The sequence below is a fragment of the Micropterus dolomieu genome, linkage group LG02 (genome assembly GCF_021292245.1).
Source record: "Micropterus dolomieu isolate WLL.071019.BEF.003 ecotype Adirondacks linkage group LG02, ASM2129224v1, whole genome shotgun sequence".
Taxonomy (NCBI): domain Eukaryota; kingdom Metazoa; phylum Chordata; class Actinopteri; order Centrarchiformes; family Centrarchidae; genus Micropterus; species Micropterus dolomieu.
The window spans coordinates 1,988,956-2,015,090 of NC_060151.1; the positions used below are offsets into that span (position 1 = coordinate 1,988,956).

The following is a 26,135-nucleotide window of genomic DNA, read 5'->3' on the forward strand; positions in this document are numbered from 1 at the left end:
TGGCTGAATTCCAGAAGGTCGCCATTGTAACATTACAGCACTGACTGCAGTGATAAACAACTGATAGTTATCACACAGAAGTTCCAGTGGGCTAATAAACTGCTCTTGCAGTTTAGTACAACAACTTCTATTTTAGCAGTTTGCATCCTGACACCACGATTCATTCATATTTTGGATAATGACCTTGTCTTGACCTAACATGGGGTTTCCAGATATGTCTTAGTCATGGAGTTGGATATTTTGTCATTTGCTGGAGACCGTTGTAGGTTAACAATAAATGGGATCATACTGTAGGCTTGCACAATGAGATATCCAATCCACAAAGAGATCTTCATGTGTTCTCAAAAATAGAAAAAGTGTCTCAAATTTAAATAGCAACTTTTGACATTTTACAAATTTAAAACATATCAGTTGAGAGTAGTCCACAGCTTAGATATTCTGCTTAGCAGTGTGGTCTGTGGAGTAAAATACTGACTTACTATGGCACTCTTAGCAGTGTATAGGATCCCACCGTTATTGATTTCTATTGTGTGTGTTTGAGTGTGTGTGCGCCTGCCTACATTTGTTTGAAGTCTACCCTACCCACGGCCTTGCTTTCATTTCTCCTTCAAATATTCATGAAAGGCCAAGCCTCTCATGTTGGATTCTAGGTATTCTGTTCACCAATAACTAATATTACCATAAATCCTCACACACTACAATGTACCTTGATGATTACAACACAAAGAGAAATGCAGTACATACAACATTTAATGTCAGTGTGCACACCGAAGGCACAATTGACCTTATTCCACTATGCCCCATTTAGGACTTATGTAACACTGGATTGTTTTAATTGGGCACTTCTGACAGTAATGATTATACTGAACCTGGGGCAATGGCCAAAATTAAATTTGCAGGGACAACACAAGCTAAATAGCCCTGATATGGTTGAACTGTCGGCTTGTTTGTAACCTGCCCAATCATGACCAGGGGCGGGCAGTATTTATGATACATATATTTAAGTGTGTATTTATTTATTTGTATTTGATAGGGTTGATGACAATGGCTTCATATTTTGTATCAAAATACTTAAAAATACTGTAGTACGTTGTGAGAAGTCTACGTGATGAATGCTGCCTCTGATTGGTGCCTACTCAGTAATTTGGCTAAACTTGTCTCAGAACAGAAAACTGATCCTGACCAGAAGAAGGTCAAGGTGAGAAACGTGCAGGTTTCCAGCTTTCCATCTGTTTTTAGCATAAATTGCTACAATTCTTAACCCACCCTCTTCAGTTTCGGTGTTCATTTTAGTAGCCTAGGCTAAATCATTTACCATTTTATCTAATGTTCTAGCAAACTATTTGACCCGAGTAGCAGCCCTCGCAGTTCACGTTAGCTTGCTACTTGAGTGCTTACTTATTTTCATTTTCATCGGTTGTGAATGAAAACATTATAATAAAGCGTTTCAGAGCAAAGTGTTAGTTAAACATTAAACTGTTGGTGACTTTAAAACTAACCCTCAGCTGGGTGATCACAGTGAATACATGATCTGTTAACTGGTTGCCTGCCAGATTTATACATGACTCTTTGCTCTCAAACTTTTAATCAGCTGAGTCAGTGTTCTGGTGAAGAGAGAGATCAATAAAGCAAAGTGATTTTGTGGCACCTTTGAAATGTAATTTTAGTATAATTAAAATACAAAACTATAGTACTTAATTTTGATACATTGCGTTAAATTAGAATTTGGTATCTTATTGTAAAATACATTTTGATGTAATATTGCACATCCCAAATTATGACCACACACGTATCTCCCTGGTGGCCCTATGTTTTGCAACATTTTGGATGACACATCATAGAAACCAGTTTGCTTGAAGCACTGAGATCTTTATTGCTGGTGCTTACTGCCACATGATTATCAGAGAAAATAATCATGTTAAATAGGAATACATTTATGTTTCCCATGAACCTTCATCTTACAAAACCAAATGTAGTCTGCACGCCTGCTCTGGCATCACTGTAAATCTGAGCTGCACCCGACGTCATTAAAACTGAAATGTAAGTGGACTGTAGACACTGAGAAGTAGTGCTCATGCATGGACTGTTGAGGGGACAGCTTAGTGATATATTGTAAAGGCCCTGATGTCAGTTTGTCCCCAACATGCACAGTGTTGTTGTTCAAATAACCTTGCTACATATTGCAATCCAAGACATTTCTACATACCTCACATTTACCTTTGAGTTGAGTCAACACTTTTGTTTTTGTATCAGTTTTAACAAAAAAAAAAAGAAGCTTCACAAAGACTGGCTTCATTTCATGGCCACTGGGTTTCTTGATATTGTCCACCCCCTCTTACAGCTATAAATGTATGTGTAACAACCTGCAAGTATGACTCATTCACTATCGTGTTCATCACGCCCTGGCAGCGATCATTTCTAGATAACAGCAGCTGGTTAGAACGTGGGAGCACTGCTGATGTGTTTGAAGACATGTCCTGACAGTACTGAATGGATCATGCACCTGTCAGACATCATGTTCTCCCAGTTCCTCTAGTGCATCGTGACTTTGAATCAGAGTCGCACAACTCCGCTTAGCTACATTCTCTCAGTCTTGAGTCAATGTGTCACAAATAAGAAGAGTGAATGAAAAACAGAGACACGTTTCCAGAACATAAGTCCAAAGATGCTCAATAATTTATTTATATGCTGACATTTTAAATGTACACGATATAAAAACAGTTTCTTGTTTGAACCAACCATTCAGCCGACCCTGAAATACACCGATCTGTGACAAGCAAACAACTTTGGTGAGGAGTGAAAAACAATCTAAACTTGCACAGCTGGATTCAGCAGCCTCAGTGTGTCAGTCTGTAAATGTCACTTTGTTGTTCCCAATGTCATACCAAACTGAACACCGGGCACTTTCTAAACTACAATAATCACAATAGTCTTCTTTTGATCAACAAAAGTGTTGTCTTAATATTCCCAAGCAGGTATTTGGGTGAACATCATGCAACATAAAGATTTAGAGCAACGTGTTTCATTGAAACTCTGAAAAGAACAGGAGCTAGGCACGGGCCAGGCCTGCAATTTTCTGTTGGCACTACAGCTCCTACAAGTAGTGCTACAAAATATCCTTCAGTATTGGAGTGAGTGCATCAGTGAGTGTTCAACATATATTGCACAGTTGTATGTCTCTGTCGTGCACCTTCAAGGGTGGGAAGTGAGGAGAGGGAAGAGTGCAGAGCCGAAACAATCCCAAAGGAAGAATGTCTGCTCAAATGTCTAGAGGGTGAAGGAATGTGTTCTCAGCTACAGACTTGAAAGCCAGAGTTTGATCTTGGTTGAAACTTCCCAACTTGTGTGACTGACAGGCTCCCCTCTGCTTTCTCCCACTGAAGATCCAAAAGTCTCACAGACATGGCTGCTCAGAAGGTCCTCAGACAAGCAGTGGTTAAAAAATAACCTCTATCCCCAGCACTGCTGCCATCCTCCGCCTCATCTCTTCTTCTTGCTGTGTCGGAGCATCTTCTTCCTCTTCAGAATCATCTCGTAGAGCTTCTCCAGGCCGGGCTCCAGGCCCTGACCATCCAGTGCCGAGCAGCCCTGTGAATGGTGCAGCGTGGAGGAGCTCAGCTCATGGAGGGCCAGCACCTTCTCCACCTGAAACACAGAGGCACAACACAGGATGTCAGTTCAATAAACAAGATGGGCTTTAGTCTTTATTTAATCTAGTGGAGCTAGACTACCTGTTAGTTGCCAAGAATTATTAGCGGGCAAAGAGGTGGACATTAGAGGACAGTAAGATAGCTAGGTAATAAAAAAGTCCTTCATCACACACACACTGTGGCAGGGCTGGAGTCATTAGAGCTGAAAACATTAATTTAAACAATTCATTGATTGGCCAATATACAGAATGAATTCATCGATTTGCCATGTTTTGTGTCTGTGGTAAGTTAATATATCTGTGTTTGGGACTATTGGTTGGACAAAAGTATCTAAAAAAATCCCTATGGCAATGTCTCACAAATCTTTGACATTTTATAGACTACATAATTAAATACAAAATAATCAGCAGTTTAAATATAAATGATAGCATGTTAGCGTGTTAGCATGTTAGCGTGCTAGCGGCGTAAACACCAACACTCCCCTGGGGCTTGAGCTTCCAGTCCAGGCAGAGTCAGCAAAGCTAATAGGGCTGCTAGCTACACAGCTAACTGAGGTAACTAGCTAACAGCAGCTAGTTAGCAGCAATTAGTTCATCCAAAATCAGTGAATATAGTTATATAAAATCTGTGTTTTGTGCACATCTTGTACCTACACCAGTGTCTGCATAAAATGGCTAGTATAAGATAGCCTAAATAAGGATTTTATTTAAGTGTGAATCATGCAGCTACTCTAGTGGAATCCCAGAATGAAATGAGCATATTGTTCCCTTTAACTAAATTATGCCACATTTTCTGTCAGCTGACTCATCAATTAACTGAGATCATTTCAGCTCTACCTACACAACAGCAAGCCATTTGTGTAATAATTACCTCTGAAGCGGACATGGCTCCATCCAGGTCCTGTTTGTTTGCCAGAACCAGCACGGGCACCCCTTGGTTCTCTGCCAACCGGGTGATCCGGTGGAGCTCCACCTTGGCTTCCTCCATGCGCTCCGCCTCAGCTGCGTCCACCACGAACACCAGCCCGTCTGTCCTCCGGGTGTACGACTTCCAGAGGGGCCTCAGTTTCTCTTGACCGCCGACGTCCCACACCTGTAACATGGTGGTGTTGGTTTTCCCCATGGGCACTTTGATCCGCTCCATGTTAAAGCCTTTGGTGGGGATCGTCTCAACAAACTCCCGTAGCTTGAGTCTGTAGAGGAGGGAGGTTTTCCCTGCAGAGTCCAAACCTATCACCACTATGTGTAAAGACTGGAAGCTGGGGAGGAAGGCCGTGCTGGGGGCAATTTCTGTTAACTGGTTCCCCATGTCTATGTCCTGTGAAGTGGAATAATCCCTCTAAAGATTTATAGGACTAACTTATTTCCTTTGGCAGGTCCCACTGTCTTGCTGTTTTCCTGGGTCCTTGTCTCACTTGCTTTCTGTGTCCTTGGCAGCACAAAAAAGTGTTTGTCTGGAGATGCTTTGAAGGCAGCAGGGAGGAGACTGGCTGGAGAAAAACACACTCCTGGCCTCACTTCAAAGGCTGGTGCAGGAGGATACTGGGGGACAGGCTGTAGTCACTGTGGACCTGAGACAACAGAAGAGGGGGAGGAAAACGTGAGTCAGCTATTTTAACAAGGGCACTGGGCTGTCAGTAATGAGCCCAGCAGAGACTTAACGCAGCTCTTCTCCACCGTCTGGCCAGGAGAAGCCAAACTGAAATGGTTGAATGTTCCCTTTTTCAAGTTTAGAAAAATATGAGTGCATGTTGAATACAGACTGCAGGTTTAAATTCAGTGCAACAATCGTTTAAAGGGCAAATGTATTAACTTGATATAAACTCTGTTATAAACTGCCGGTATGCTTTTGTTTTGTGTCTAGCAGACTGCACTGTTCATCGTGACCCGTTGCATTTGTATGGCACAAGGCATTGTCAGCACAGGAGCTAGTGTTTTCTGTTTCTAGCTGTATCCTCCACAGAATCCAAAAAAACCCAAAAAACAAACAGGGTGAAAAAGAGGCACCACCGGAGGAGAAATCCTGCGGTGCCTCTTCTGGCTTTTAGTAGAATCCACTAATGTAGCCTAGGCGTTGTAACGTTAACGTTAATTTAAAAGCCGCCTCAAACAACAAAAGTTAGCCTGACAGATTATGAAGAATTAAACAAGTGACATCAAAATGGTTGATACATTTAGTACAGTTTAGTTACAAAGTTAAAATTCCTTTTTAAAGTACATTATCCTTCGAAGGAAAGCGACATCTTCAAAGGACTGGTGTCGAGAGCGAATCCGCGCTCCAACAAAGTCAACACACGTTAACTGTTAGGTTATTTGGATTTTGGTGTTAATATATCTCACCTGTTAGCACTTTCAAGCTCCTTAAACTAGTCAACATTGTTGCTCTGCGACGAATTTGAATATCCAAGTTTTAACGCCTAAATAATCCAGATATAGTCGTCATAAACACCGCAGCGTTTGAGGGTGGACGCTATCTCGCACGTCCGACGAAGACTGGCAGCAGGAGGAGGAGCGCCGCGTACAGCCCGACCAACGAACTGCTGACGTAGCAGCAGGAGGCGGGGCCGAGAGCGTGCAGGGTTCTTCACTTTCCTCACGCGGTAAAATATTTGTGTGATCAAATATTCTTTATCATCTGAAGCACAAATAAAATGTTGTTGTTGAATTAGGTTGCTCATCCTGAGTTTATATGCGGCTTGAGTAAAACTGCAATACCAGTATCAAATTCAAAGGACAAATACTTGGTGTTATATAATTATGTGTACAATAATTTGGATTATTATTATTAAGGAAACATTAACTTGTAAGCAGCTTTTGAACTTGCAGCAGGTCAATGTGGAGCCAATAGGAACTATTTTACATACTGTTTGTCTGTAACACTGCATCATATTTTTAAAGTTGACCACAGGTGGAAATAGGTGGAAACCTGCAAAGTTACTAGAAACTATAGTTTCAGAATCAGAATTAGGCAGGCTTACACCTAGAATTAATTTCTTTTGGTGATTTTGTGCATTTCAATAAACAGAAAATATATATATATATATTTAAATGTTAAATTGACATGGTATAGAAAATCTAAGGAGAATAGTAATACAGAATATGTGCAAAAAATACAAAGTCTGAATCAGGTTTACATTGGCAATTTACAGTATGTATTGTAAAAGGGAGGATAAGGGGACGTGAGAGTCAGTTTCAGTGGGGACACAGGCCTTGTTGATGAGGCCAGCTGCAAATGGAAAGAAACTGGTCTTGTGGTAAAGTAGTACAGTAAAAACTGTACTTCTTAACTCTGAATTGGAGACAGAGAAGTGCAAAGTAGAATAAAATGGAAATGCATGGAAATGAAAATTACAAAGGTTATCTTCTAATAGCAACTTGTACTGCTGCGGTGGAGCTGATTTGACTGAGAAAATTGAAAGGGAGCACCAGGAACACACTTCATTTGTGCAGGCAGAGCGATAAAAGAAATGCTGAATGAGAGATTGCATTGAGTAAGAGGAGCCAGTGGATCAGAGGCTAGCTCAGACATAATTCCATGACTCTGGCTGTCTATCATTTAAGTGCATACACTTCCTAAGAAGAAACTTCACCAGCAGCAGCCACATAATAAGCAAAAGCTGATCATCTAATCATTATGATGCATTACTTCTTCTTCCCCTCAGTGCAAGATGTGTTCAAACTAAAAAGAGCTATAAAAGGAGCAAGTTAAAAACTGCCACAGCAGCTCAGAGTGCCGGCAGGCCATCATGGGGTCAGTGTGAGCCATCTATGACATAATGGCTCAGCTGTATTGATTTGCATGATACTAGTCCACATAGTTCTTTCCTTGACACCCAACACTCATTATGATAACGATGTGTGTGTGCGTGTGTGTGTGAAACAAGTGATGACCTATTCTCACTTCTTTATTATGAAAGATGACTTTATTTAACTTGCACTAATCTACAGGTCTCGCAATTGCCCCATGGGGATAAGTAAAGTGTTTTGAAATTGAAATTGAAATTGACTGACTGACTGGAAGCATGTTGACGCTTGACATAAATAGAAACTAAACATGGCAGACACAATTGATGTGGTTGTTTGATCCCTCTCTGGAAATACAGCAGCTATAAAAGTCCTGATTTGAATAGGATGATGTTGTTGTCAAATTATGTGATTATATCAACATCACGGAAGTTTCCGACACATGTGTAATGTCTGTGTGTGTGTATGCATGACAGGCGGAAAGTCTAAATCATGTTATCAGCTGTGTCAGGTGAAAATATACAAGCACACAGACGTACACAGGCACACGGGGACATAAAGTACACACACACACACACACACACACGGGCTAGAATTAAAATGCATGGAGGGTTTTCAGATTGGAAAACTGTCTTGTCACTTCAGCAAACATCACAGACCTAATTATCTGTCTCTCTGTGTTGCTGGAGGGACTTTTGGAGCCCTGAAATTGAAATAATGAAAAACTGTCAAGTATCGAAAGTTGGCATAAACCAAGTACTTGGTCAGAATCCTTGCTTTTCCTCATTTATATCATATTTTGCTAAATAGCTGTATTTTATTTAGGATAAGGTCCTTTAAAGCTACATTATATTACGACAGAATTCACACAGCAAAATGAGGTTTGTAGAATAAAACATATTATTTCTTCAAGTAAGGCACTAAACATAGGTACTGCATTGGCACCGGTATCAAACAATTGGACTAGGGCGTTATCACCCTGAGCAGCTGAGAAAGAATCACTCAGACTCTTTTCTTAAGTAAAAGTACCAATACGAAAAGTGTAAAAATACTCTATTACATGTAAAAGTCCTTCATTCAAAATTGTACTTAAGTAAAAGTTCATAAGTATATTAACATATGCACCAAAAGTACTGATTATGCAGAATGACTCATTTCAGAATACTATATATTATATTACTGGATTATAATTATAATTAGTGGTATCACTTTACCTTAAATTCAGCTGGTAAAGGTGGAGCTCATTTTAATGACGTTATCTACTGCTGGGCAGCTCCTGACCTTGAGTGCTCTGTTTATTTTAAAGCAATTTAAAAATATCAGTTATACAACATCAAGCCCTAGTTTTGGAGCTGGAAGAGAATCCAAACTAAAAAACAAAAAAACTCAGACACTCTTCTGTTGGTCATCCAGACTGAAGCCATCGACCTGTCTGTGTTCTAGTAGGAATTCTGTAGATAAACCCTCAAAAACAACAACCTTTATGGTTCAAGAGAGGTCACTTAACAACTACACTAAATGTTCCTGCCCAGCGAGGGATCATTTTCCTCATCTTTCCTGTCCTCATCCAAAAGTGGTGAATTTGCATAACTGATCCCAGAGCAGTCAGCCATCAGTCCTCATTGCACAGGGTAGTAGCACACTCTGTTGTCAGCAGGAGGAATGGCAGCCCTGAAAGATACACAAACTCCTGACTGGTCTAGCTGTGAAGTGAAAGTATGTGGAGCTAAATGTGTTTTTTATTCAGAATTCAAAGGAGAAGCTGAGAAGCAGACAAGAGTGTTTCATAGACAACTGGATATACCATGGCACTAATACTGTAAAAGGTTTGTTTTGTAAAAGCAACAGATTACATTACTTTATGTTAAGGCTCTCTTAGAAAGCTTGGTTCAACGCTACAGGAGTAACGATTAGAACAGCCAATATCCCTGTAAATGTACATACTGTATTAGCCATTTAGCCATGTGATAATGTAATATTTACTTATACATTCTTATATATTCTAGTAAAGGTTCATTAGTAACTATCTGGATAAACAAAATGTCTATCGAACAAATAAGACCGTGAACACAGAATCACAGAGCAGCACACATTGCAGTGGAGCTGCAGGAGGTGCTGAACAATGATTTATCCACCCTGCCTTTCTGTTTCTCTCTTACAAAAGCTGCCCAGGAGAGCATTATGTTGCCTGGAAACGCCACTTAACAAGGTCAGAGATAGCAGAGAGGTAAAGAGAGGCTGACATCTCAGCCTTCACCGGTCCTCCACTGAGGCTGCCACAGCTGCTTTCTCTCCAGGGCACAGGTCAGGTGAGTAAACCTGCTGGAACCAAAGCAGACCCTTCTGTTTATCCATATCCTGTTTGTTACAGCAAAGGCTTACCTTTTCTTCCTATGGTGTGTCTCACCTAAAATCATTATACATTACAAATTAAGGACATACCAAACTGCATTTTATGTAAAAATTAAGCCCTGAAGCATATCATGCCTCTCAGACTCTAAAGATCTTTTGTTGCACAGTTAAGAACAAAATACCCATGAAGAGAATGCAGTAGACTGTGTGAGCTGTGTGATCTGGGAGAAGTACAAAATAAGTCATATTTTCATGAAATGGGTTACAAAAAACAAAAGCCAAATATTCTGGTGTACAGTTGATCCAGTATCCGGATTTCTGCTTAATTTTGTTGTTGTTTTTAAGTTTGCTAAATAGGCAAGAGGGGTTCATAATTATTCTTTACGTTTTCTACAGAGCAATATAATCACATCCTTTATAATGTTATACACACAAACATCTGAAAATCTCATTACGTAATTTTCATGAAATGGTTTTTCTTTTAACTTTGTGTAGTATTATTTGAAACTGTACGCACTGCATTCTTTACCTGTTTTTTATATTAATTGTAAACCAATGCAGGCTGGACATATTTACATGGATTACACGGTAGTCATAATTTAATAATTGTCACTAGCTATTAGCTGTGATAAGATAATCAGTGTGTGCCAGGTGACAGTTTCACTGAGAGCAGGTGACACAAGAAAGAGATCAGTAATCAGGGGTAGTGGTTGGGAGTCTAAGTGTATCAGGTAACTCTTGATCAAATAGATGTGATTCAAAGACCAGCACAGAGCTGGGTAGACATGGTTTCCACTACATCTCTGTTTAGCACACAAATGGCACATGCCTCATATGCTGACTTGAATCACTGGTTTGTGTGACAAATAAAATATAATGTGTGCTAGCAGCTTTGTAAACAATACAGACTGAAACTCAAATTTCTGCTGACTCCAAACAAAAAAGTTCTGCCCTGTCCCTGTCAACACTTTAAAGCTGTGAAAAGCAATATATTGACATTTTGGGAAACACTTAGGCCACTCACTTTCTTCTTAAAAGTTAATGAGAAGATTGACCACAGAGTTGTTTTTGTTACCAAACACAATTAACAAGTTGGGATACAGAGCTGCAGATCATTCCGTGAAAACTAAGTTGTTAATGTCTCCTCTAGCTGCTGTACATGATGTCGGCTATGCACTGGGAGGCCAGACGGCGTCAGAGTGTTCTGGACCGCAGGATGGCCAGAGACAAACAGAAGGTACATGTTGCACTAAGCTTTTAATATCAAGGTTTCCAGGTTGTGACACTAGTGGAATGTATGCTTTTTTTATGCTACAGCTTAAAAGCAGTTCACTCCCTCCTGGTGTGATCACCATTAGACTACTTTGTTGTAATCAGAAATGGAAGACATACTGAGATATTTCACTTAAGTAAAAGTAATACCTTAGGGCAAAAATACCCTGTTACATTAATGTGCAATGCTGGTAAAGGTGGTGCTCATTTTAATTATCTTATATGCTGCCTGTGAATTTCCCTCCAAGGACCTTAACGTTTACTAATACATCACAAATAATTTATTGATATTTATATTAATCTGAATCTGCAAAGAAACTAAAGTAAACTAAAAAATGCAATATTGCAATAAGTACAATATTCGACTAGAGTACAGTAGAAGTATAAAGCCGCAGATAATAAAAACTCTTACAATTATAATTAAGTGCAGTACTTGAGTAAATGTACCATGGACATTGGAACTGTAACCACAGTATGACTGAGAATTAGCACAACCGGAACCCAACACAGACAGATCCTGTGGACATAAGGTATATATCCCAAGATGATATTCCCAGAAAAACTTTACAATAATGCCTTACCAGCTCAGGTAAGTATCTGTATATGCCAATTTAATTTAAAGAGGGAAGTTTTTTTTAAATCTAAAACTACCTGAGCTTCATTGACAGGATCACTGACGTATCAACAGTGCAGCAAGGTTAGGTTAAAATAGAACTTCTACAGTGGGTTTATTGTAGAAATCTGAATACATTTCTTCCTAAGTCATATGGACTGTTCTGCCTATGGTGATCCAGCCGTCTGTCTGGTCTACTACATTATTGAACACAAGCAGGGCTGATTGGAATCTGAGCAGGGACATGTGACACCCTCATGAGGTCAAACGTGTTTCCTGTGTGAATCTGACAGCTTGTATCATGTTGCAGATTTCCAGCACATAATCAAACACACTACATGTATGTGTTAAAGACCTGAATTAAGTAGCATTAACTTTAAATAAATGGAGACACAATTGAAGACACCCTGGCAAAATGTCACATACAGTACATGCACTTGAAAGACTAAGACTAAAAGTAGGTTTTAATGATAAGAAATGTATCCAAAATGACTGATTTCACCAAAAGTTAAGGTATCCTCATGCAAAGGAAAAATCAATAGGGAAAACTGTTACTGTTATTCTGTCAAACTGACAGAGAACTACATCTTAGATAATCTGTGAGAGTGTTTCTCTGATGGGGATATTTAGAATGGAAAATATCTTAAGGACCTTCTATATTAAAGGTAAAGCTTTTGACCAATAGTAGCGCTATGAAGCACTGTTTTTAAGCATGGCTCCCCATTTTGTTTGTAAATCTGCAGGAATGCGGGGGGCATGGATACACGTGCTGCTTGCTTCATAGTACTTCAATGATCGACAGTCGGTGACACTAACACACCAATAAATGAGCCTGCACCGCCTCGTCCTCTTGCTGGTGTGCTCAGCTGCATATGACGGCTTTAACTTAGCTTGGAAAATAGCGACATGGAATTTATCAGACCACAAATTAGACAAGAATTAAGTTGGAAAAAATGGTGTTTCTGAGGGCCATTTTCTGGAGTTTCTAGATGGACAGATAGCTTTGCAGTTAGCACACTGCTAGTTACCCATGTAGCTAGCTGCCCTATTAGCTTAGCTGACTGCAAACCTGGGGAGTGTTAGTGTTTACATAGTTAGCACAGGAGCTTTGGACCGCAATGAGGAGGAGGTTTTCAGGCCAGGGCTCCGAGATCCCAGTCCAGGCAGAGTCAGCTAGTTATAGCTGCACAGCTAACTGATCTAACTAGCTAACACCAGTTACTGTTAGCAGTAGTTAGTACAACCATCCGTCCATAAAGAATCTAATTAACTTTCCTTCACAACTGAAAAATCAACGTTCTGCGAGACATACTGATAAACGTCCAGAAAGAGTAGGCCTAGTCCTGAGCTGAGTAGTCTTGCATAGCGTCTTAGTTCGAATAAGTTAGACAGACTGAGCGATGGGCGCATGCCTGTACTTCATGGGCATGCTGTGCTTGAAGCAGATCATGGGGAGATGAGGAAACTGTATAAGGATATCTTTGCCTAGATGACCTAGCCAGGAAAGTAGAAAATATCTAATCTGTACAAAAACTAAAGTGTAAAAATGAAACAACATTGTTTCCAGTCTAATTGCTAAGCTGAGCTTAGCTCCTTATTTATCATACAGATCATAGTTTACACTACTTACTGAACTGATATACCTGTATTTTGGCTCAGGCGTGCTCTTCTTTTGTCTAATATTATTGTTATTACAATTTTGAAATACTTTAAATGATATGTATTTGGTCAGATGATGTAGATGGAAATTTACACAAAAAGTCCCAAAAATTTGCTGTTCAACCTAGCAAGGCTACTTGAAAATATTTGACTTGTGAACTCTGTGGGCAGTTAAAGACTATTTTTATTTTGACATGTGGTTATGGTAGGTGTGGTAATGCACTCATATAATAAATACAAGTAACACATTTCTTTGAGTCCAGTATCTATCCTCCCTATCATGTATTGTTATGTACTCTAAGTAGGATATCATGTTAGCATGGAGCACTGAACACAATGTTTGCAGTGATGTTTGCTGATTGGGTCTTATAAAGTAGAGATTATTTAGTTTCTATACATTTTGCCTCTCACAAAATTTTGCATATTCTTTTAACTACGCTATTTCCCACAGCTTTCGCTGTTGCACGGCTCTGAGACCAGCTGCAATACAACCGAATCAAACACAACACAAGAGCAAACAGGTATCATTATTCTTGATATGGATATATTCTGAACAAGGTTGAACAATGTACCTACCATCATCATCCTCCAAAGAACATATGTGGTACATACTTTTTTGAGAACAGCTATGAAGATGTGGTGAGAAACTGGTAATTATTTACCCTTTTTCCACTACAGGAACATTACGTAATGTGTATCTGTTATAATTGGTTTGCTGTTTCCACTGTTCTCCGCCCACTTTGGGGTTGAGTTTCTGGAACCAAATTTCACCACTGCTCAAGTGATACTTAATGCAAGTGTCAGGTACTTACAGGGGTTGGCTGTAGTGCTGATCGTAATGTAGTCAGGCAAATGTGTGTGTAACATCACAACAAGAATGACTACAACACACACAATATATAATATGTTGCTTATTCACTTGCACTTGCAAAGAGTTGCAGAGATGAGATGATCCCACTGTCATGTCTGTACAATCAAATTGTAGCTTGAGCCAGCAGCAAGTTAGCTTAGCTAAAATTTTGATCTAATTTCTTAAAAGGTGTTAATCAGTGAGCTTTAGGTGCTAGTAGGAATATTATTTTACCTTTGTGTAGCCCGTGGAATTAGATGCCACACAGGACACAATTACTTCAGGGGTTCCTGTAGCTCCAGGTTTATTCCTGACCACATGTACAGGTCAATTTACAGAGTGGTATGCTACTGGGTCTTTCCCGTAACAGCTCAAATGCTGGATTTTGTAACAGTCTCTAACACCCAAATGTTGGAATGAATGAAGAGGCAAAATAAAAATAAAATGCAGAGAAATACAATAAAAAAAAACAATACAAAATACGGCAGTGGGCTATGACTATTGACAGAAAACATCAAATAAATCATGTTAACAACCATAAACCCACTTATATCAACATCAGTGTATAAAATGTACAACTGTAAATGACACTTACACTTCACCAAGTTCCACCAAACCCACGTGGAACTTCCTGGAGATCGCACAACTCAATGTACTTTCAACGTCAATTACCTTCAAACAGAGTTACACTTTATGTAAAACCTGTAACAGTTTTCGAGTAACAAAATACAATATCAGGGTCTGACTAAATGCATGTTAGCATTACCATGAAATTTAGTACACAATGGTCGACGATTGGCGCCCAAAATCCCAGCATACAATTCCAGTAGTGCCTAAATCAAACTGTCTTGTTAAAATATTGACAGGTGATAACATTTTATACACTTGTACATGAATATTTTACAAGACATGCATGCATTTACCTACTATTCTACACAACGAAGTCGCCGCACCAATCCCTTGTACGTCCATCGCACATTAACAGGAAGAAAGACCATGATGCACTTGGCGGAACAACAACAATACTACTCAATGCTGCCGCCTTGTGACCAAAGTCTGCCATCACATGTACGACTGTGGAAATCCACTTACAATCTACTTCACACTTACTTTAAATTGAACAATGTTACTCTCAAACAAAACAACAAAGAACACATGTATTCACATTTACACAACTTTTAGAACTATATTAATCTAAAGGGGGAAAATCACCTATGACTAGATTTACCACCCGGCTACATTTGGAAAGAGACAGGCAAGCTGTTACCTGTCTTTATGCTAAGCTAAGTTAAACTGTCTGCTTGCTCCAGTTACATTACAGTGGAGTAGGTAGTATCGATCCCCAAAAGTCAAACTGTTCTTTTAAAAACAGAAGAACATGTCCAGACCATCATTAATATTTGGGGAGAGGAGGTCATTTATGTAGCCAGGGCAGTGACTTTTGGATTTTGGCACTGAAAACAAAACCTGAACTGAAAAGGGAAAATTGGCATGGAAACACAAAAAGTAATTTTGGCACTGAAGAAAAATATTCTTTTGTTTCAATTCTGTATCTGGGAAAGAAACTGCAACAGGAAATGAACAACTTCTATGGAAGCATATAAGGGACTGAATTAAAATTATCATGCAAACTTGAAAATGAAAATTTAATCCCACATAACATTATCATTTTCCACATATGTATTTGTTATTTAGGTAAAAAGTTTACATACTTGTGTGAGCTAGGACCATATTAAAATGAAAATGGAAACAGCATTTGACATTTCATTTTCAAAGACTTAAGTGCAATTTATACTTCTGCGTCAAATCGACGGCGTAGGCTACGGGGCTACGCAGAGGCTACGACGTCACCTGACGTGCACCTCCTTCAAAATGTAACTACACGTCGAGTCGATGCAGAGCGTAAGCTCTGTGATTGGTCGGCTGGGTAGCCTCGCAATGCCTCCGAGCCGACCCCGCGCTTTAAAGTAACATTTACTAGCGACCAAAATGGCGGCTGTAACACAGTGAATCAATATATTTGACCGTCGTAACCCGAGCAAAATGACTCGTTTCGCTATCATAATGTGATCCATTCGGTCGGTAACATTTGAAAAGGCTACACCAGCAGCACATATACAATTTAGTTAGCCTCCTCGGCCGGCAAAAGTCAACACAGTGGACGCTGTAGCGCTGCTGCCGACTAGCGTTTGGGGGTGTAATTGCAGAATGACGGACACACCTACGCACAAGTATAAATGCATGGCTACGGCGTAGGTACACACGTAGACCCTACGCAGGAGTATAAATGGGCCTTTAGTCTGCCCTATAGTTGACTATATTCAAATGTAATGAGTGAAACAGCGCCCCCAATCTATTGCATTTACATGTCCATGTGTTCATGGTCTTTTTAGGTCAAAATTAAAATGCCATTTCCTAACTATGTGAAAATACAAATGAGAACAGCATTTCACATTGCATTTTCAAAGACTGAATCTGCTCTATAGTGGACTTTATTCAAATGCAATGAGTGAAAGAGTGCCCCCAGTCTATTGCATTGCATTTACATTTACAAGCAGCTTTCCAAGGACACAATGAAAATGAAAATGCAATCTGTCAGTCCACTCGTCAAGGCGGGTCCTCAGTTAAGACTTCACTTCCTCTTCAGTTGGAAGGCCACTTCAGGTTCTCATGGTTCAGTTGTGTATCTACCATCACACAACACTAGGCTGTAACTTCAAAACCAAATGAAATCTATCAACCGAACCGCTCAAGGATGGATCTATACTGACTTCAAACTTGGAACCTGTAAGTTGTTTTTATGTAGCTTTTCTGTTTTTTTGAACACTTGCCTGTTGAACTTGGCGTTATGCATATTCTGCAGCTAATGTGGCTAACTGTAACGTCAAGCTGTTTCTGTTGTGTATTGTGACATTAAGCCCACACGCCGTCGCCTGTATGTGTGTCTGTTGCTGCAGTAGCCTATGTAAGTTTACCTGATAGATGCAGGTGCATGGCTACACACTTGATGATATTGGACTAAAGTGTAAGTGTTTCCTGCAGACAGGCCAGCAGAGGTGTTTCCTGCCAGGCTGACAGAAGACAACAGAGGACTCCTCACTCCTCCTCAAGTACAGGTTTATACTTAGCTGTTGAACTCATGTTAATACTGCTATTAACTTTTGGGGGGTTTTTTTCTGTTAATTTCTGTATTTTTCTGTAACATAAAGTAGACATTATTTCCCACTTTTACCACTAGAGGGAGTATACGGTTTAGTGACTCATTTTAGGAGCAGTCGCAACACTGTAACGTTAGTGCTTTGCTGGAATGTGAGTCTGAACAGACCATGTGCTGGTAACAATCTACCAATCTGCTTGCGTATGTTGCAGGTAAGCAGACATGATACATGTAAGAAATGGTGTCTGCAATGCCTGTAACATGACTTTACATGCAGCTGTAGAAAACAGGAGCCACAATACCAATCCGTATAAATATAATAGTGTCAAATGTATTTCCTTTAATAAAATGTTTAGTGAGTAATGTTAGCAGCAGTCGCAACAGGTAGTGCATTTCTGCATGAGTCTGAACAGACCTTGGACCTGGAAGAGGAGGAGGGGGAAAGCAGGACTCCTCACTCCTCTTCAAGTACAGGTTTGTACTTAGCTGTTGAACTCATGTCAATACTGCTATTTATGTCTCTGACATGATGTTAGCTTAGTATCTATGCATTAACTCTCACCATAAATATACACTGTCTTTTATGTGTCTTTACAGATAGCATACATTTGGGAGAAGTGGTGTGAGCCGAGTGAAGTAGAAAGTATTTGCTAGGAGATAGAGAGATAACATATGAAAACGCGGAGGCCTACAGTTAGTGTTAGGTTGGGGTGTCAAGTAAGATATGAAACAAACGGAAGATGTGAAACATTAGTCAAGTACTTTTCTGGTAAAAATACAGATATTAAACAAACAAAAGTATAGTGATTACTGTGGCCACCCCTTGTCTTATACACATGTACACACATGTGGCAGAAGTGAGAAATGACCATTTCAGCACAACTGAAGGTTACTGATCTTACAAAGTCTTATGCACTTCCTCCTCCCTTCCCTTTCTATGTACTATGTCACTAACCAAAGTATCTGCAGCTACTGTGCAGACTGTACTGTGTCCATGTTTCAGAGAAATTTGGATATTTATACAAGTTATTTGTCAGATAATTATTGCCATATGGTTTTAAATTTTTCAGATGCAGATTCAGTTTGAGATCATTTGATATAATTCTGTCAACATATAATAAAGTTTATGAAATAAGAAAATGTCTTCCTTACAGACTCATTCACTACTATTAGTAAAAGTTTTTCATCAACCCTTTGTGATAACATGATATCTTTGTAATACCACAGGTCCAGTACTAGTAAAATTAAAAAAGACCAAAACCTAAAAAATAAAGCACTTTATTCATGGACAATAAAATGGGAATTTAAATTGGGTATTTATAATGCACGAAGTAGCAAAGCCATAACATTTATACAGAAACTCCAGATCATGTCCCATCTGGGTCACAGTGGTCATCATGACGCATCTTCCTGGGGATGCTTAGATTTTCCTGATGCTGCTGGCCGCTGAGTTGTCTTCAGTACACGAAAACACAAAAGAGTCACCGTTACTTTCAAACCAAACTCCAGAGTGAAAGAGGCCCAGTCCATCCTGGGTGCAGCAGCACCAACCGGAGTGCCAGCGTTTGTATTTAAACTCAAACTTAGTATTTCTTGTTTGCTTGCTGGAATTCAGAAGAGGAGGTTTTAGTTAAGAAATGGACTCTTGTGGACATTTGAGATAATGACTTAATTATTGGTGGTTGAACTGTGGGTTTTGTAATGAGCACTGACTGTGTAATGAACTTTGTGTTTATTGCCATCAGTAGGTACCTGATGATTTATTATTTCACTCCAAAACTTGACTCTTAAATTAACTTTAAGAGAAATTATGTGATACATCTCCACTACTCACCCACAACCCATTTTACTGTTCCTTTCTAATCTGCATCCAACATGGCTGACAGATAAAATAAAACTAATATATTCAGCTAGGGCTGGCCATAACAATTATTTTTAGAATTGATTAATCTAACGATTACTTTTTCAATTAGTCGATTAATCTAATGAATGATTTTATTCTATGTATAGTATAGTGTATTCTAAAGAGGAAAAATGTAGCCTATTACTCGATTAATATATCAATTTATCCAAAATAAATATCAAAAACTAATTAATTAATAAATCAGTATTTTATTCAATCATCCTTAGAATAATGGTAATAGTAGCATATCTTAAATATCTTAATACAATTTCCACGTCATTGATGTTGTGATAATAATAACTATAATAGACATTAATTAGGCTAATTTACTTAAAACTTTAAATGTTTCTGACCTGGATTTATTTCAACATAGAGTAATGCAGTATGATAATCAAATGTAACGATTCACAGACTGTACAGAGAGTCAAAGACTGACAGTCTGTAATGTTGAATTCAGCGGAGACATTACAGTGTTGTGTGACCAGTTGTGGCTGCTCCTAAAATGACTCACTAAACCGTATACTCCCTCTAGTGGTAAAAGTGGGAAATAACATCTACTTTATGTTACAGAAAAATACACGAAGAAACAAAAAAAAAAACACTGTTAATAGCAGTATTAACGTGAGTTCAACAGCTAAGTATAAACCTGTACTTGAGGAGGAGTGAGGAGTCCTCTGTTGTCTTCTGTCAGCCTGGCAGGAAACACCTCTGCTGGCCTGTCTGCAGGAAACACTTACAGTTTAGTCCAATATCATCTCAAGTGTGTAGTTATGATAACGGTTTTGCACTGTTCATAGCTGTAACTATTACAGCTATGTAGTTGATATGACAACAGACTGACTGTTCCTATAACATTAACTGTGACGGAACTGCGGTATTGTCACTAATACTAGTATTGCAGTAATGTGAAGTATATCTCTGAATGAGAATGGGTTTATATTAGTCTGGGCTTGACACTGTCCAGCAGGACACTGATGTTACAGCTTTTGGGTATGGGCAAGTTAACGTTTTTTGCATGTGCCATGCATCGACTAGGTAAATTTACATAGGCTACTGCAGCAACAGACACACATACAGGCAACGGCGTGTGGGCTTAATGTCACTGTGACAGTCACAATACACAACAGAAACAGCTTGACGTTACAGTTAGCCAAATTAGCTGCAGAATATGCATAACGCCAAGTTCAACAGGCAAGTGTTCAAAAAAACAGAAAAGCTACATAAAAACAACTTACAGGTTCCAAGTTTGAAGTCAGTATAGATCCATCCTTGAGCGGTTCGGTTGATAGATTTCATTTGGTTTTGAAGTTACAGCCTAGTGTTGTGTGATGGTAGATACACAACTGAACCATGAGAACCTGAAGTGGCCTTCCAACTGAAGAGGAAGTGAAGTCTTAACTGAGGACCCGCCTTGACGAGTGGACTGACAGATTGCATTTTCATTTTCATTGTGTCCCTTGGAAAGCTGCTTGTAAATGTAAATGCAATGCAATAGACTGGGGGCACTCTTTCACTCATTGCATTTGAATAAAGTCCACTATAGAGCAGAGTCAGTCTTTGAAAATGCAATGTGAAATGTTGTTCTCATTTTCATTGTGACATAGTTAGAAAATGGCATTTTAATTTTAATTTTCACTCATTACATTTGAATAAAGTCCACTTTAGAGCAGGTTAAGCCTTTGAAAATTAAAATGTCAAATGCTGTTTCCATTTTCATATGGTCCTAGCTCACACAAGTATGTGAAAATGAAAATGATTGCATTTTCATTTAAATTTTTACCTAAATAACACATACATATGTGGAAAATGATAATGTTATTGTGGGATTACATTTTCATTTACAAGTTTGCATGATAATTTTAATTTAGTACATAAACTTCACTATGTGTATTACGGCGGCTACGTCCGGAGTGGTAATGTGCTCAGTGCCACAGACACACAAAGTTTCAGCTTCATGAGAGGCCAGAGACGGCCTACTACTTTGATCCATAACAAGTATATCTTCTTCTAAACGTATCGATTTACTGTAAGCAGGGAATCAGTGTCATTCTGCTGTATGCACTCTACTTATTATAACATCTACAGTATAAACACTTTTGATTTCTGATGTGGTCAGACAACTCGTTGTATGAACTAGTTCTGATCGAGGATCGAGCATAACCAACACTTTGTCGGTTGTTTTTGTCAGGAATCGTGCGATTACAGGAAGAGCAGGAATTAGGTGATCTTTCTGAGATTTCTTTCTGAAGAATGAACCTGGCAGAGATCTGATCATAGTGTTAGTCTGGCTGATGCAACGTGTGCATTTACACCTGCATTTGCCCTGATCCAGATAAGATGTCCAGATACAGATCTCATGTCAATACCAGGTGGAAATAACAAGTCACTGGCCCTGACCATCCCCCAACCTACTTTGTCCAATATTAAATCACTTAATTAATCATCTTTTTTATAATCTTCTATGAGATTTCGACTGTTGGTCTAATGCTGAGCGCTGATCATGTTTTTATGTATTGTTTCCAGCTGGAGGCCAATGTCCCCACTGTAAGCGCGACCTAAAGACTCCCGTCCATCACAGTGCAAAGATCCCCAACAGATACTCAGTAAGTATGAGAACAACGTGCTTGTAAAAGCAGAGCACATTTTTGAGTATTTTCAGAAAAAATAATCCTTGGTCATCTTACAGTCTTTACAGTACACCCAACAATGGTGAGGAAGACAAGGAACAACACTGCTCTCATAACGTCAATGGATTATTGGACCATGTTTGGAAGCTCTGAACAGCAGCTCTACATTTGGTTTTGTTGAAACTGCATCAGAGAGATTATTGTGGTTCTATAAATGAATGGGATAAATATGATTAAAACATGCCTTCTCTGAAACTCTAACCTCATTCTTAAAACTTCAAGTGCAATATCCAAAAGAGTCAAATGCTTTCTCATAACACTATACTGCATGCATGGATTTTAAATTCTATTCTGGATCTTACAGAGAGCTAGTGCAGAGAAGCTAACACAGGAGAAATATGATCTCTTTTCCTGGTTACTGTCAGTAGCCGCAACATCCTGGATCAACTGGAGAGTCTTTAGGGACTTATTCAGCCTGATAATGAGAAATTGCAGTAACCCTGCCTAAAAATGCAACAAATGTGTGAACTAGTTTTTCTGCATCATTTTGAGAAGGATGTTCCTGATTTTTGCAATGTGACGTAGGTGAAAAATGCGGTCCTTGAAGTTTGTTTAATGTGAGAGTTAAAGGACATGTCCTGATCAAAGATAACTCTGAGATTCCTCCCAATGGTGCTGGAGGCCAGGGCGATTCCATCCAGAGTAACTACACTGAACAAAATTATAACTGCAACACTTTTGTTTTTGCCCCCATTCATCATGAGCAGAACTCAAAGATCTAAGACTTTCTCTATGTACACAAAAGGCCTATTTCTCTCAAATCTGTCAAAATCTGTGTTAGTGAGCACTTCTCCTTTGCCGAGATAATCCATCCACCTCACAGGTGTGGCATATCAAGATGCTGATTGGACAGCATGGGGATTGCACATGTGTGCCTTAGGCTGGCCACAATAAAAGGCCACTCCAAAATGTGCAGTTCCATCACAATGCCATGTTGCAAGTTTTGAGGGAGCGTGCAATTGGCATGCTGACTGCAGGAATGTCCACCAGAGCTGTTGTTGTCGTGAATTGAATGTTCATTTCTCTACCATAAGCCGTCAGACATCCAACTGGCCTCACAACCGCAGACCACATGTAACCACGCCAGCCCAGGACCTCCATATGCACAAACTGTCAGCAACCGTTTCTGGGAAGCTCATCTGCATGCTTGTCGTCCTCATCGGGGTCTCGACCTGACTGCAGTTCGTCGTCGTAACCATCTTGTTGGGCAAATGGCGTCTGGCACTTTGGTGAGGTGTTCTCTTCGCAGATGAATCCCGGTTTTCACTGTACAGCGGTTTGCTGTTGTCAACACTGTGGATCGAGTGGCCCATGGTGGCGGTGGGGTTATGGTATGGGTAAGCGTGTGTTATTAACACAGGTGCATTTTGTTGATGGCATTTTGAATACACAGAGATACCATGGCGAGATCCTGAGGCCCATTGTTGTGCCATTCACCCCCGACCATCACCTCATCTTGCAGCATGATAATGCACGGCCCCATGTTGCAAGGATCTGAACACAATTCCTGGAAGCTGAAAACATTCCAGTTCTTGCATGGCCAGCATACTCACTGGACATGTCACCCACTGAGCATGTTTGGGATGCTCTGGATCGACATATACAACAGCGTGTTCCAGGTCCTGCCAATATCCATCCAATATCTTGACAGATTTGTGAACACTATTTGAGAGAAATAGGCCTTTTGTGTACATAGAAAACGTCTTAGATCTTTGAGTTCAGCTCATGAACATGGGGGCAAAAACAAAAGTGTTGCATTTATAATTTTGTTCAGTGTATATCTTAAAGGTCCAGTGTGTAATATTTCTGAGGATTTATTGACAGAAATGCAATATAAGGTCCATAAATGTTTTTAGTGGTGTATAAAGACCTTATATAATATTTTTTTATTACCTTAGAATGAGACACTTACAGTGGGGAGAACAAGTATTTGATACACTTCTGATTTAGCAGGTTTTCCTACTTACAAAGCATGTAGAGGTCTGTAATTTTTATCATAGGTACACTTCAACTGTGAGAGACAGAATCTAAAACAAAAATCCAGAAAATCACATTGTATGATTTTTAAATAATTAATTTGCATTTTATTACATGACATAAGTATTTGATACATCAGAAAAGCAGAATTTAATATTTGGTATAGAAACCTTTGTTTTTTGTTTTCCTGTAGTTCTTGACCAGGTTTGCACACACTGCAGCAGGGATTTTGGCCCACTCCTCCATACAGACCTTGGGCCCAGACCTGTCACTGGGCAATACGGACTTTCAGCTCCCTCGAAAGATTTTCTATTTGGTTCAGGTCTGGAGACTGGCTAGGCCACTCCAGGACTTTGAGATGCTTCTTAGGGAGCCACTCCTTAGTTGCCCTGGCTGTTAGTGTTGTGTCGTTCAAAGAACGTTTTGTTCATTTGACCTAATCTTGTATGTGACTCGGGAGGAACGGGTTGTCTCAGTGAGTAATTCGTTCATTTTCACGCATGCGTGAATAGTCTTGGACTTATGTTCGCTCGTTACACAGAAGCTGCATGGGCTCCGTCAGCACAGGAAACAGAATTGATTAGTGCAGGACTCATAACTGTGGGTCTCTGGGTTTGAGTCGTTCATTTGTCACGTGACGTCTTGGCTACTGTGGAGCAGGAACTAACTAATCGTTCAGCGCTCACATGGGTCCTCCTCAGAGTCTGTCTTCACTCGGCAGGCTGACTTACTGCCAGCACCGGGGAATGAGAGGCAAGTCTGTTGTCAGGTAACAGTCACTGGACTGACATATATCTAATATCTATTTTGATAATTTTGTGACATTTAATAAAGCATAACATTATTACAGTGCAGTTATGTTGTTATAAGTTATAGTTTTAACACAGCCGCACCGTAACTTTAGTCCTGCTAGTGTTTACAGCCAACAGCTGATGAGAGTTGTTCTGGGTCTGCTGAGTTCTACCGGGAGCCGAATTACCTCAGAGGCAGTCTCCTCTCCAAAACATTAAAACACAGCCACATAGCAGCGTTAGCCCTGTGGTTTGTTTACAGCTAACAGCTGATCAACCTGCAGTGTTTGAGATTATTATTAAATTTGTTAAATTTTAATAAGAGTGTGTTTTATTTATCTAGTGTGTCAAGCTTATTACTTCAATATATTCCCTGTAAATCTGATGTTAATATATAGATTTTACTCATGGATAGGCATTAGGCTACTGTATGAATGAGCACTTTAGAGATATAGTATAGTAATTATAATATATATATATATATATATATGGCACGGATTTAGCCGGAGTAGCGGCTTAATCGAATATTGACAACATATTTCTGTGGTTTTTACATGGTTTGAATTTGGCTGTGGCTCCATGGGGATTTATAGAACCATGATAGAGAAAGATCAAGAGATGAATTTGTGCATTTTACTTTGTCAATTAGAGCAAGCCAGGCAGCCTTCTGTGTTTGAGAACTGCGCTGTTATTTATTTATTTTTTTAAGTCGCCTACTAGAGGGCTGCAGCGCCGCAATAACCAGCCTAGTTAAAATGAACGAAATGACACAAAAAAAGATTAGTTCATTTTAATGAACGAGATTTGGTGACTCGAGTCTTTCAAAAAAGTGACTTTTCCCCATCACTACTGGCTGTGTGTTTCGGGTCGTTGTCATGCTGGAAGACCCAGCCACGACCCATCTTCAATGCTCTTACTGAGGGAAGGAGGTTGTTGGCCAAGATCTCGCGATACATGGCCCCATCCATCCTCCCCTCAATACGGTCGTCCTGTCCCCTCTGCAGAAAAGCATCCCCAAAGAATGATGTTTCCACCTCCATGCTTCACGGTTGGGATGGTGTTCTTGGGGTTGTACTCATCCTTCTTCTTCCTACAAACACAGCGAGTGGAGTTTAGACCATAAAGCTCTATTTTTGTCTCATCAGACCACATGACCTTCTCCCATTCCTCCTCTGGATCATCCAGATGTTCATTGGCAAACTTCAGACAGGCCTGGACATGTGCTGGCTTGAGCAGGGGGACCTTGCATGCACTGCAGGATTTTAATCCTTGACGATGTAATGTGTTACTAATGGTTTTCTTTGAGATTGTAGTCCCAGCTCTCTTCAGGTCATTGACCAGGTCCTGCCGTGTAGTTCTGCGCTGATCCCTCACCTTCCTCAAGATCATTGATGCCCCACGAGGCGAGATCTTGCATGGAGCCCCAGACCGAGGGAGACTGACCGTCATCTTGAACTTCTTCCATTTTCTAATAGTTGTGC

The 26,135-nt window shown here is 39.7% G+C and overlaps 1 protein-coding gene and 2 long non-coding RNA genes across 6 annotated transcripts; 1 reads left to right on the forward strand and 2 right to left on the reverse strand.

Annotated features, from left to right (window-relative positions):
* Positions 1-2,654: 2,654 nt before the first annotated feature.
* Positions 2,655-14,803, reverse strand: LOC123962776 (ADP-ribosylation factor-like protein 4D). Of its 2 annotated transcripts, none has more exons than XM_046039118.1 (3): positions 14,735-14,803; positions 4,521-5,220; positions 2,655-3,645 (listed from the first exon to the last, which is right to left on the reverse strand). In XM_046039118.1, exons 2-3 carry the CDS (start codon positions 4,956-4,958, stop codon positions 3,481-3,483), a joined length of 603 nt encoding a protein of 200 aa, XP_045895074.1. In that variant the 5' UTR covers positions 4,959-5,220; positions 14,735-14,803; the 3' UTR covers positions 2,655-3,480. The 2 variants fall into 2 exon arrangements, with proteins under 2 accessions (XP_045895074.1, XP_045895064.1); XM_046039108.1 differs by lacking the exon at positions 14,735-14,803 and adding an exon at positions 5,990-6,183.
* Positions 14,804-16,761: 1,958 nt separating this feature from the next.
* On the forward strand, positions 16,762-22,081 carry LOC123962786. Of its 2 annotated transcripts, none has more exons than XR_006823065.1 (4): positions 16,762-16,926; positions 17,182-17,255; positions 21,723-21,802; positions 21,886-22,081. It is a non-coding gene; the product is annotated as an uncharacterized LOC123962786 (long non-coding RNA). The 2 variants fall into 2 exon arrangements; XR_006823066.1 differs by having other exon boundaries at positions 16,792-16,926; positions 17,182-17,249.
* LOC123962793 lies at positions 18,559-20,569 on the reverse strand. 2 transcript variants are annotated; one of them, XR_006823068.1, is made up of 3 exons: positions 20,435-20,569; positions 19,852-19,919; positions 18,559-18,751 (listed from the first exon to the last, which is right to left on the reverse strand). It is a non-coding gene; the product is annotated as an uncharacterized LOC123962793 (long non-coding RNA). The 2 variants fall into 2 exon arrangements; XR_006823067.1 differs by having other exon boundaries at positions 19,846-19,919.
* Positions 22,082-26,135: the final 4,054 nt, after the last annotated feature.